The sequence below is a fragment of the Sarcophilus harrisii genome, chromosome 4 (genome assembly GCF_902635505.1).
Source record: "Sarcophilus harrisii chromosome 4, mSarHar1.11, whole genome shotgun sequence".
Classification (NCBI taxonomy): domain Eukaryota; kingdom Metazoa; phylum Chordata; class Mammalia; order Dasyuromorphia; family Dasyuridae; genus Sarcophilus; species Sarcophilus harrisii.
Window position 1 is genome coordinate 425,998,326 of NC_045429.1, and position 12,901 is coordinate 426,011,226.

General features: G+C 34.5%; 1 protein-coding gene across 4 annotated transcripts in view; it reads right to left on the reverse strand.

Annotated features, from left to right (window-relative positions):
* Positions 1–4: 4 nt before the first annotated feature.
* The window catches only part of HORMAD1 (HORMA domain containing 1), a 33,219-nt gene continuing 20,322 nt past the window's right edge, over positions 5–12,901 (reverse strand). For all 4 annotated transcript variants that reach the window (XM_023503552.2, XM_031967479.1, XM_031967478.1 and 1 more), the window contains 2 exons: positions 3,164–3,235; positions 5–1,449 (listed from right to left, as the gene is read on the reverse strand). In XM_023503552.2, the coding sequence (XP_023359320.1) occupies positions 1,366–1,449; positions 3,164–3,235 (156 nt within the window). In that variant the 3' untranslated portion in view covers positions 5–1,365. The remainder of the gene's footprint in view (positions 1,450–3,163; positions 3,236–12,901) is intronic.

Below are 12,901 nucleotides of genomic sequence, written 5' to 3' on the forward strand. Positions count from 1 at the left end.
GCTGAACAGGAAATGTTTTATTTACGTTGTTGAAAATTCCATACAAAGCTCCAGAGAAACCCAAATTCAAAGCAACCCTGAGGTTTCATCTCATACCTGAAAATTAGCAAAAATGGCAACATTGAGGGGATTGTAGGAGGAGATGCACACTATTTGTGAGTGGTGCTATGAAATGGTACCACCATTTTGGAAATTCTGCAAATAAAGTGACTAAAATGCCCATACACTGAACTAGAGACTCCATGACTGGGCTTATAAGAAAGACAGTCCCCACAGCCTTCAAAATATTTATATTAGCACTTTTTGTGAAAGTTGAAAGTGGGAAACAAAGAAGATGCCCAGCAACTGGAGAATGACTGAACAAATTGTGATCTGTGGATATGATGAAATATTAAAGCCCTGTAAAGAAATGCATGTGATGATGACACATAAGCCAGGAAAGCTCTAGATGAACTGATACAGAGTGAAGTAAGCAGAGCCACATACAGTGGCTCAAACAATATAAATGGAAAGAACATCACACCTGAAATTCAAAAATAAATTAAAAAATCAAAGCTCAAATGAAGAGTTATGAGAAAGCCCCTCCAGCCTATCCCCCCTTTGTAGAAGTAGGTCTTACATACAAGTTTTCAGATTTTTTCAATGTATTGATCAATTGTGCTGACTTTTCTTCTCAAAAAATACTGTTTGTCAGCAAGGGATGACTTTCTATGAGGAGAGGAGTATAGGAGAAAAAGAAAATATCAGTAAAGACATATTTAAAATGTCATACAGAAAATCTGTTGCTGTATTACATTTATAAAAAAAATTTAAGTACCAATATTTGCAATAAATTCGAAATCATCATTTTAATATACTATTAAAAGTACAGAAGAGCATTGTTTTAATAGTAAAACAATGACAGTCACAATTTATATTGGCAAAGTTCAAGCACGTATAATTGTGGATCCCTCAAATGTTAATATCTCAAAATATATTATTTCAAAGAATGGTAATATTAAAGCAAATTCAAAATTAATGAGTATATTTTTAAATGAATAGTCTACCTAACAGAGATAGTTCATTGCTAATTGGAAAATGACTTAGCCAGTCATCTGACAGTTTTATTACTTGCTTTTGTTCCACAAATTTCCTCAGCATTTTTTTCAGAGTAGATCAAAATTTGGTTCTTTCTTCATAATATTTTAAGCTATAGTCAATTCTGAAATGTGTGCAAACATTTAAGGTTATATACATGAAGTTTCAAATTCATTGGACATTAAGGGTAAGAGAAGATACATGTTAAAATGTAATATTACTACACTCATATTTAGTTTAGATAGCAGTGTTGAGATCTTTATAAACAAGCAAAAGGGGAAGTGATCTCTATACGTAATCCTTTGGTTCACTAAATTTTCTTCTTTTTGGCACTGACTCTTGACTACAGGAAAATTCACCTTGTTGAGGGACCTGTCAAGAGAAAACACAACTAAGGAATGATGCTTTCCACTGTCACAATCTTCACTGTGAATTAGGTCTCTCTATGCTCATTCGTTATTTGGGATCAGATAGTAGGGTTTTACTTTGATGATAAAAGAACTCACAGCTTCTTTAAAGTTATGTGAATATTGTTAATGTGTCCATTTCCTGATAGCTGCTAAAACAACATATATTTAAAATGTGTTAGGGAATGTTATATTCAAAAGCATCATGCTCCCCAAATAATCTCTCATATATTTCATATTACTGCTCTTATGAATTCTATATACTAAACCACACTGAACTACAAAACTTTTCGCAAAGCTTAGCATGACACTCCCAACTTCTAGAAAATATTCCTTCTTTATTTTACTATTCAGAGTCCTTTTCCATAAAGACTTAGTTTAGGGTCCTTTGTGAAGTCTCTAGCATTTACAAGTATTCTTCCAACCTAAAATTTTTCTAAAGCATTTTGTTTGGATGTTTCCCTTGCCAGCATTACAGTTCTTGCGTTTTATGTATATATGTATCTTAGCTATCTACATGTGTGTTGTGTGTGTGTGTAGTAATACATAGACACATGCCTACACATAGGTTTATGTGCATATCTGTATATATGTGGGTGTATGTTGTACATACAGATCAATTTTTATCCTTGTATCCTCAGTGCTTAAGATAGTGCCATTAACATGATAAATGTTTAACTCAACTGAATCACAAAGAGATACTTTATGAATGGGAAGTGCAAAAATGTCTTTCCTTTGGAGTTGCATAAGATTAAAACCACGGCATCATAAACATGATTTCCTGAGCTTATATTAATTTTCATAAAGATTTATATTTAGGGAAAAAAGCTATCAGTATAAACTGCAGTTCAGAAATCACTTTATAGAAAATTGTTTCTGAATTTCACTGGGAGAAAATGAGAAGCCATATTTTACTCTTACTACAGGTATGGGTGCTTAGAACTTTAATAAGCTTTTGGAAAAGGTATTAATTTTACTATATATTTAAAGTAAGTGTTAACTTAAAATGAAAGTAGTAGTAAGCTATTTATTTTTAAATAATTGAAAAAAATTATTCTTTTAAATTTTTTGTTTTTTAACCTAATGTACTATTACATCTTTCCTGAAATTCTACTCAGAAGCCTCATTCTGTCATGAAGGTGACCCTGGAAACTTTGGAAGACTGTCAACAAAGTACAGTTATGGCAGATGCTACTGCAATGGAAAGGCTTTGACTACTGGACCAGTAGCAAAGACTATCTGCCTGTTATCTTAGGGTCAGGCAATAAAGTTTGGAGAAACCCAAAATGTTGGTTAAACGGTGATGAAATTTTTGGTCACAGCAACTCACTAAGATCATGATGTTTGCTCAGTGGAATAAATACTCTTACAGACAAAAATCATGTCTCCTCAGAGTACACAATAATATCTGGTATAAATTACTGATCTAAATGATTTAATTTAGGAGAACAAGATTTTAACTTTATTACAAATGGTATGTGGACAAGCTATCTTAGGTAAAGAATCAACTGACTTTAAAAGTCAACATTTAAAGCTCAATAATATACTACATAACACATAAAAGCCCATTATGTTTCCTATTTATCATTTTAATGCTAGTTTATAGAGATATTTTGATAGTTTACTTTTCATATGATATATGCCACAGCAATAACTTTTCTGTAATCATATAAATTCACCTTTCTCCCAGATCCAGATCGAGTCCTCTTCTTAGTTTCTTTACAAGTCTTCGTTGACTGATTTCCATAAGCCTGAAAAGAGAAAAAATAATTGATTAGCATTCAAAGTAAGTGAAAGGCCTTACTTGGTCATAGGTAAGATTTTCTTATCATTGTCATAACAAATTTCATGTTTAAAATTATGATAGAAACTTCAGAATTATGAAAAAGAAGTAGATATAACCTTATTCTTTCCTGGAGGAAAACTTTTAAAATAGAGACTTACAATAGTCTTTAATTTTTATTTCCACAATATTGCTGCAGTATAATACATATAAGGCAATACAAATATCATCATTATTTATGGCAATAATATTGAAAGCTATAGTTATGAAGATAATTGTAAACATTTAATAATTCATTGGACAAACATTTATTATGCACCTACTATATCTAAAGCACTCTGATTAAATACTGGAAATAAAAGGACAAATAACAACCAGTTCTTGCATTCAAAGAGTTTATATTATACTCTACTAGAAGATGCAACATCCAACATAAACTCCGACAAGGAAATGATGTGAGATAACTTTTGCATTCTGAAGGGTTCCAAGGAGAGAGTGGCATATGAAATGAGCCTTGAGCAAAATTAAATGATTTCAAGAAGTGATAAAGAAGGAGCTTTGTTTTAGGCATGGAAGACAGCTTGTTCAAAGGCATGAAAGAAATGATAAAATATCAAGTTCTGGCATTAGCAAGGAAGCCAATTTGGTTGAAGATTAGTAAATAAGAATTCAGTTTAGAAAGGCTAGAGTCAGATTGTGGGGAGCATTAATTGCGAAGTGAAATTCCAGGACTTTATCCTGAAAGCAACAGAAAGTCACTAATACTTTCTGAGAATTGAAATAATATGACCAAGACTATGCCTTATGAATATTTTAATAGTTATATGAAAGATGGATCAAAGAGGAAGAGGATTAAAAGCAGAGAAATCAATTTAGGATGCTGCAGCAATCCATTCCAAAAAGGGGAAGAGCCTAAACAATGACTGAGTGGAGAAGGATAATTCATGAAATGATATGAAGGTAGAATTAACAAAGCTGGGTTATAGATTGGAGATGGAGGATGAGTAAGGAAGAGTGAAATGTATCCCGAAGGGGATATGAAGATGGATGACTGGATGAGCAACAGATTTAGGGAGAAAAATAACTAGATCGACTGTAGAACTGTTGAGTCTGAGAAACTAAATGGGACATTTTTAAAAAAAATTTAATAGCCTTTTATTTACAGGTTATATGTATGGGTAACTTTACAGCATTGACAATTGCCAAACCTCTTGTTCCAATTTTTCACCTCTTACCCCCCCCACCACCCCCTCCCCCAGATGGCAGGATGAACAGTATATGTTAAATATATTAAAATATAAATTAGATACACAATAAGTATACGTGACCAAACCGTTATTTTGCTGTACAAAAAGAATCAGACCCTGAAATATTGTACAATTAGCTTGTGAAGGAAATAAAAAATGCAGGTGGGCATAAATATAGAGATTGGGAATTCAATGTAATGGTTTTTAGTCATCTCCCAGAGTTCTTTCTCTGGGTATAGCTAGTTCAGTTCATTACTGCTCCATTAGAAATGATTTGGTTGATCTCATTGCTGAGGATGGCCAGGTCCATCAGAACTGGTCATCATATAGTATTGTTGTTGAAGTATATAATGATCTCCTGGTCCTGCTCATTTCACTCGGCATCAGTTCGTGTAAGTCTCTCCAGGCCTTTCTGAAATCATCCTGTTGGTCATTTCTTACAGAACAATAATATTCCATAATATTCATATACCACAATTTATTCAGCCATTCTCCAACTGATGGACATCCATTCAGTTTCCAGTTTCTAGCCACTACAAAAAGGGCTGCCACAAACATTCGTGCACATACAGGTCCCTTTCCCTTCTTTATAATCTCTTTGGGATATAATCCCAGTAGTAACACTGCTGGATCAAAGGGTATGCACAGTTTGATAACTTTTTGAGCATAGTTCCAAACTACTCTCCAGAATGGTGGATTCGTTCACAACTCCACCAACAATGCATCAATGTGCCAGTTTTCCCACATCCCCTCCAACAATCATCATTATTTTTTCCCGTCATCTTAGCCAATGTGACAGGTGTGTAGTGGTATCTTAGAGTTGTCTTAATTTGCATTTCTCTGATTAATAATGACTTGGAGCATCTTTTCATATGACTAGAAATTGTTTCAATTTCTTCATCTGAGAATTGTCTGTTCATATCCTTTGACCATTTTTCAATTGGAGAATGGCTTGATTTTTTATAAATTAGAGTTAATTCTCTATATACTAAATGGGACATCTAGATGGAAATGTCCTGGATACATAAGGTGATGTGGAACTGGGTTCAGAAAAGAAATTGAGGCTGGATATATATATATATATATATATATTTTAGTCATTTATATAGAGTTGATAATACTGTTCTTATATATATATTGCTGAGGCAATTGGGGTTAAGTGGCTTGCCCAGGGTTACACTGCTAGGAAGTATTAAGTGTCTGAGACCAGATTTGAACTCAGGTCCTCCTGACTTCAGGGCTGGTTCTCTATCCACTGTGCCACCTAGTTGCCCCCATTTGTATAATTTCATGCTGAATTCAGAAACATAAATTGGAATTTCTTGAATAGCCACCATTGTGATATTTTGATCTAAATTCTTTCTAGGAGGTATCTCTAAACTCCATCAGCTTGTTGAAATGGTCTCTTTACTAGGAGTGTGCTAGAAAATAATTACTCTGCATTATTAATATTTTCTCCATCACTTATATCTAAACAACCAATAAAACAATAAAACCCTGTTAGTGTTTGTCCATTTCTGAGGTATAACTATTCACAGTCAAAATTTAACATCAGCTTTCACAAACTAGTATAAGCTAGCCATAGAACACCCCTGCACGTGTAGATCTACTGTAACTGGCTGGGAAGAACCTTTTGCAATTGATTGCATGGTGAGGACAATTGGCATCTTCCAGAAGGCTCTATCAGTTCCAGTTTCCTATTTTTGCTTCATTTGTGTCTAATGGAGCTCACGATGAGAGGACCATGCTATAAAAGGAAAAGGCCCTTAAGGCATTCTTCCCCTTTGGCCATAGAATCTCTTCTCCCTTTCCCCCAAAATGAGCCTCTGTTCTTGGCCATTTTTTTTATTTTTTCATAGTCAAAAGAATGAGCCACAAGAACCTGAAAGTCAGAATTGAAATGGGATGTTGCTGCCTACCTCACATCAATGTCCCAAAGAGCAAGGAATGATATTTTAGGGTAACTTTTGGGACTTCCAGCAGTGATGCCCTATCTAGACTGGATATTGGATGGACAAAATGCTATACAGTAACTGAACTGAGTTATGAGCTCCATCTTCCCCTCCTCCTCTCCCTGCTGAGACTGAGGTGATAATGGGAGTATGACTTTGAGATTATTAAGGGAAATATTTATATATTTGTTCTTGCTATTATCTATAAAATAAATATCCCTTTATAAAAGCTAGTTGATTTTAAGTCATTACATGTAACTACTAGAAAAAGACAGTAGAGACTTAAGTCAAGGATATTTGATAAGAGAAATACCCCTACTCCTTAAGGTGTCCCCTAGAATGCTGTACCAGGATTCTGGGAAGGGGAATCAGAGCGTCTTTGTTACACATGCAATATAAAATAAAGTATGATTTGGTTAAGGAAGATAAGAGTGAGAAATCATTAGATATTTATTTTGTGACAAGGCAGCTGAGACTTTGTTACTATCATATAAACTTTCAACATGAAGCAAATATTTGTTCAGTTGTGTGTCAGGGACCATTAAGTGAACAGCATTACTATTTCCAATATTGTTTCCTCAACTGTCTTCTGTTTTGTAAATTAAATTCCCATTTTTCCTTGTGTATAAATCATCTAAATAATTATTGTTATGTATATAGTAAATTATTCTTTAAATCTGAAGCAAAATTTTACTCTTCCAGTTAAGAAAATATATTCTGATTATAAAATAGGTTATCAGGATAAGGCTCACACCCTTTATTTGTGCCACATCCTTTTGGTTAGACTATTAACTGACTCACACTATATATTACACTGTATAATTTCAAAACAACAAAAGATCATTAAAAAGATTACTATTTTTGTTGGACAAATATCCTTCATCACTAAACATAATATGTAATATCCAAATTTACCACAAGTTATAAAAACTATTTAATACAAGGAAGAATTATTCAGACCAAAAGCACCAGCAACCTAGAATCTGGATGAAAGTATGAACTGATAATTCAGACTATAAGGATGAGAATGTGTCAAATAAAGAGACCAGGAAAGCAGTCTCGTATTTTAAGTAATCATGCCATAACTTAACATTTCTAAATAAGTGTGAAAAGGATGAGATCTTCTGCAAGAAGACATCAAAATTTGCCCAAAACATGACATTCTTTCTTGAGAAGTATCAAGTATTACAAATGTTTCTGGCATATCTGTGGGATTTGAAAGTGTCTGTTCTTGAATTAGAATTATAACTTGAGTATACTGATCCAACCATTCTGGAAAGCAATGTGTAACTATTCTTTAAGGACTACACTGTGCATACCCTCTGATTCAGCAATTACTACTACTAGATACTATACATACCCAAAAATAAATCCTAAAGAGATTTTTAAGGAAGGGGGGGAGGGGATTATTTTTACAAAAATATGTATAGTCACTCTTTTTGTGTTGGCAAAGAATTGGAAATTGAGGGGATGTCTTATCAATTGGGGAATGGCTGAACAAATTGTAGCATATGATTATAACTAACTGTGCTCTAAGAAATGAAGAGCAGAAAGATTTCAGAAAAATCTGGAAAGGCCTAATTGATACAAAATGAAATGAGCAGAGAAAAAATTGTGAATGACTTAGTTATTCTCAGCAATAAAATGATCCAAGGCAATTCCAAAGGACTCTTGATGAAAAATGTTATCTACCCCCGGGGGAAAAAAAAAAACACAACAGAATTGATGGAGTCGAAATACAGAGCAAAGTATACTATTTTTCACTTTCCCCCCAATTTTTCTGTCTTGTTTTCTTTTATAACACAACTAATGTGGAAATGTTTTGCATGATTTCACACATATAACCTCTATTAAATTACTTGCCATCTCAGGGAAGGGTGAGGAAAGGGAGAGAGAGAATTTGGACCTGAAATTTTTTTTTAAAGAATGTTAAAAATTGTTTTTATATATAATAGGGAGAAATATTATTCAAAACAAAAAGATGAGTACTTTAAAGATCAGTTGAATGAAAGAAGAAGCTACATGGAAATAGTTACTTAAAGTGGCCAAATGCTTTTGGGGAAACAGGAAATTACCAAATTTTCAATGATGTTTTTCAAAGCTTACACAAGTAGAGAATGTAACATATTTAAAATCTTTTCTTTTTTTCTTTTTTGGCAAGGCAATTATGGTTAAATGACTTGCCTATGGTCACACAGCTAGGAAGTATTAATCTGAGGCTGGATTTGAACTCAGGTCTTTCAGAGAGCAAGGCTAGTGCTTTATCCATTGCATCATCTCACTGCTCCTATATTTAACATTTATTTATTTAAGTTCACACTTGGACTTCTTTCCAGAAAACTTACATGCTAAAAGTAACAAGCATGGGAAAAGCTTCCATCAAGAAATCACAAAAAAGAAAAAGTGGTACCAGGGTACTATAACTGAAGCATCCACTTTTGGATGCTAAGGAAGGATGTTCCACAGGCAAAATACAATTAGACATTATCAAAATCTACCTTTTGAATAATTTAATTAAGTATAATTTTGTTAAAAAAATTAAACATCAAATTATAATTGTGTCAAACGGTGGATAATAGACAAAATCTGATGCCATATTTGAAAAAAGCACAAACATTATAAAATTCACTTAGTTTTGTGGTTATCTTTTTTATTATTGTTGTCATGCCATGGAAACTAATGAGATTACAAGGTAGAGAATAGAGGGGAGAAGATGGTTCAGGTTAGAATCTTGGGGAATATACCGACAATGAGAGACTGAGAGATGAATAAATACCTTGGCATCACAGTATCCTCAACCTATATGGCAGCTAGTGCAAGCGGTCTCGTATCTGTTAATATGCTTAGCACAGGGCTTAACACACAGTAGGTGTTATAGAAATGTTTTTCCTTTCTTTTCTTTCCCTCCCCTTCCTAGTATATAATAGATTTTTGGTAAATGTATGCTGATCAGTCGAGTAAATGATAATAAGGAAAGGAGGATGTAAAGGGGTCTTAAAATGAAGATGAGTTCTTTTGAGATAAGGAAGAAAGGAGAAGAGGGAACTTATTAGTATGAGAAGAGATCCTCAACTGAATGGATGAGATTGAGACACTTTGGAAGAGATGGAAAACTTGAAAGAGCCACTTGTGAGGAATGGATATTTATTAGGGAGGAGTAAAAAGATGTCTTATTTAAATGAAGGTTTAGTTAAGAATGGACAATAAAATCTGTAGCAGCAGTTGCATGACTTCCTCCTGTACATGAATAGCAGCAAAGAAAGCAGATAGTGGGAATAATATGGGGTTAGGTGGTGGCAAAGGCATGAGCACGGGCAGGAGAAGGGAGCAAGAAACTCCAAGGTAGAGAATAAGGTCAATTTGAACTAGTTCACTAAGATTCAAGTCTGAGAAGAACAGAGAGATAGGCAGAGCAGAGGTGAGAGCTTGGGAGTACTGAGAGATAGAAGAGCTGGAGATTCAGTTAAGGATAAGGGGTAGATTTAGGAAAAGTAAGGCAGAGAGATGAATGATAGGAAATTAGGATAAGAAAAAGAAATTTCAGAATTCTTGAAAATGGAAATAGAACACTAGTGGAAGATAGAGACCCCCAACAATATAGAGTTGAAATGGAGAGAGGAGTAGGTCAGAGGAATTGATAAAATTGAGAAAATGGGAGATTAGGGTATTTAGGAAACTAGTTTTTATGTAAGTCGCCTACAATGAGGGCAAGATTTGAAGTAAGCAGAGATTTGAAGTTGAAAGTTGAAGTTGAAAAAGACTGTGGATTCCAATAGATAAGGGAAAGGAAGTACTTAGTAGGGCAGGGAGATGAGGGTCATCAGTCTTCAAGAACTGAAGTGAGTGGTAAGTTTGAATAGAGTGAATCTCAAAGGAGATTAAAGTAAAGTGAATATGGAAGTGGCAACAGAAGAATGTGAGATGATTCAAGAAATATTGGATAGGATTGTCAAGGCAGCAAGGTATCAGTGACAGAAGTGCTTTCTCCAAAATTACCAAGTTTATTTCTTCACTGCCAAATCTGATAAACCTTTTTCAATTTTAATCCTTTTGGCTTCTCTGCTCCACTTAACACTGTGACCACCTTCTCCACTGAACATTCAATTCTTCCCAGGTTTTCCTGACTAAGAATTCTCCTGGGTTTTTTCTCACCCGACTGCTTGGACTAATAGGTTGTTAACTATACAAAAATTGGGTATGTTTTTGTTTTGTTTTTTAGTACAAAAAAAAAAAAAAAAAAGACCCATACTCAAGCCAATAATAAAAAAACTTCTCACAGGGACCTATACATTTTTTTTTTCATCTCATTGCTGTACCGTGTGGGGCTTAAAAGTTGACATTCACCTGGATCTAGATCTTCTGGAACCTTATGGAATTTCTAGGATTCACCATACCAAGAAAAGACAAGGTTCTGGTTTGCTTTTTCGGGTCAAGGTCCTTATTGTACTTATTGCTATTTGGCTCTGGCCTTTTCCCTAGTCCTCATTTCCAGAGTTGGACCATATTGGTATTTCTCCCTACTTCAACACCCCTATTGGTCCACCTATGGTTCAGCATCCCCATCTGGCACCTGTTCCTTCTAGAGTTGTGTAGGTGCACTGCCCTTCAGTGTAGGACTATTTCCAGGTAGTCTTGTAGCTAAGTAAGTCTACCTAGTGCCATATCCTGCCATGTCCTTCACTCAAGGGGCCTGTGAATGCAGCATTCTTCAATGAAGGCCTCTTCTTGGGATCACGTGCATCTTAACATCTCTGGTTTGTCTGGTCTGCCCCCCACTTTCCAAGTCTGTATGGTGTGCTTAACTGTATGTCTTCCATTTATGGCCATGTGGTAATCCCTCATACAGAATAGGCTCCCCTATTTCTTAATGTGTTCTAGCAGTTTTCCTTGAAAGAAGGGGAAGAAGCTTACTCAGTTCTTTGTAAATACCTTCTATATGTTCAAAGAGCTAGAAATAGACCCTAAGTCACGGATTCATTTTATTACTGTTTCACATCACCATTCACCATTTATTAAAACAATGCATACTCCCACTAAGAGTAGTCTTCAAAGAAGATCTGCCCAAACTAATAAAAATATAAATGGTTTTATCATATTATTTTGTAAACATCAGCATTTTCCCTCCTATGTCCTAACATACAATCTAAGTATAAACTGCAGAGAGTTTTAGATTTTATTTTTCCATGCTTTTTCCCCTTTCACTTGCATGTGTTCTTATCTCACTGAGAATGAAAACAACATGATTGTATAATACATATTAAGGCACAATGTAGTACCTTTATTATAAACTTTAATTTATATTCCTATATCTCTGATGTGAACTTTGAGAGTAAATGTTTTTGAATATGGATAAGAAAACCTGTTATTAAATTTTAAATTCAATGCATAAGGGGGGTGCAAGTTAAACTTCCCTTCCCCCCCCCAATTAGGGGAAATAGTCTAAAATTGAAAACAAAAAAATGAATATAAAGAATAATAAGATTAACCATTTGTAGAAGTTATTCATCTTAAGAGATATTTGTAAATATGATGCTAATGAGACTACGCTGTCACCTAAATCATATCATGGAAACATTAAAAACTGTAACCAATATAAAATAATAAGTAATCTGATTATAGGGAAGCTTAAAAGAACACAGGTTTGTTACTAACTATACTTGCATGTTGCAGAAAGGAATTTATAACAAAAGAATTGAACTGGAGGGAATGAGGGCAGAAGCCTTACATATAATTTTCCCCTTTCCCCAGCCTTTTGTTCTTGTCTTTCCTTTACTCATTCATTTGCTCTGGAGACTCAGGAAAAGTCCTGTTTCTCAGACCCATGTAAGAAGTTTTCTTGGTTAATGGGCTAGCAAAAATAGTTTAGCTCTAAGTCAGAGAAAAGGCTGGGACAAACAGCAATTCTGTCAGGAGGAAAGTCAAAAGAAAGTCTAGATGTTTATAGTTCTAACTAGCTGACTGGTTGGCTTGTGTTTCAAAAAAAGTGTAGATCTACCCTCAAGCAGAGATTACTTTCTCCTCAAAATACTTAAGTTCTTTGCCTTTTTTGCATCATAGACCCCACCTTTGGAAGTCAATATGGTGAAGTCTATATACTTCTTCCTTGAACCATGTTTTTAAGTGCTTATGATACCTAAGATTACACAGGAAATTTAATTCTATTGAAATAGTTACAGGTATTTTGAAAATAAGTCCCAGACACCAAGTTAAGAACCCTCTTAGAAAGCAAAAGCAACTTTCCTCTGGTTTAGTGACTAAGTAAGGGTTCTACCTTTGAAATTTAAGCTAAAAGAGAGAGGACAGAGACCCATATTCATCCTCTTGTTGAGACCTTATAGACCTTAGCTGAGTATTCTAGCAAACAGTTAGGGTGAGAGAAGTAGGAAGCAGATAAGTTATGGAGGGAGAGGGGAAGAAAGAGGGAAGGGTTCTGAA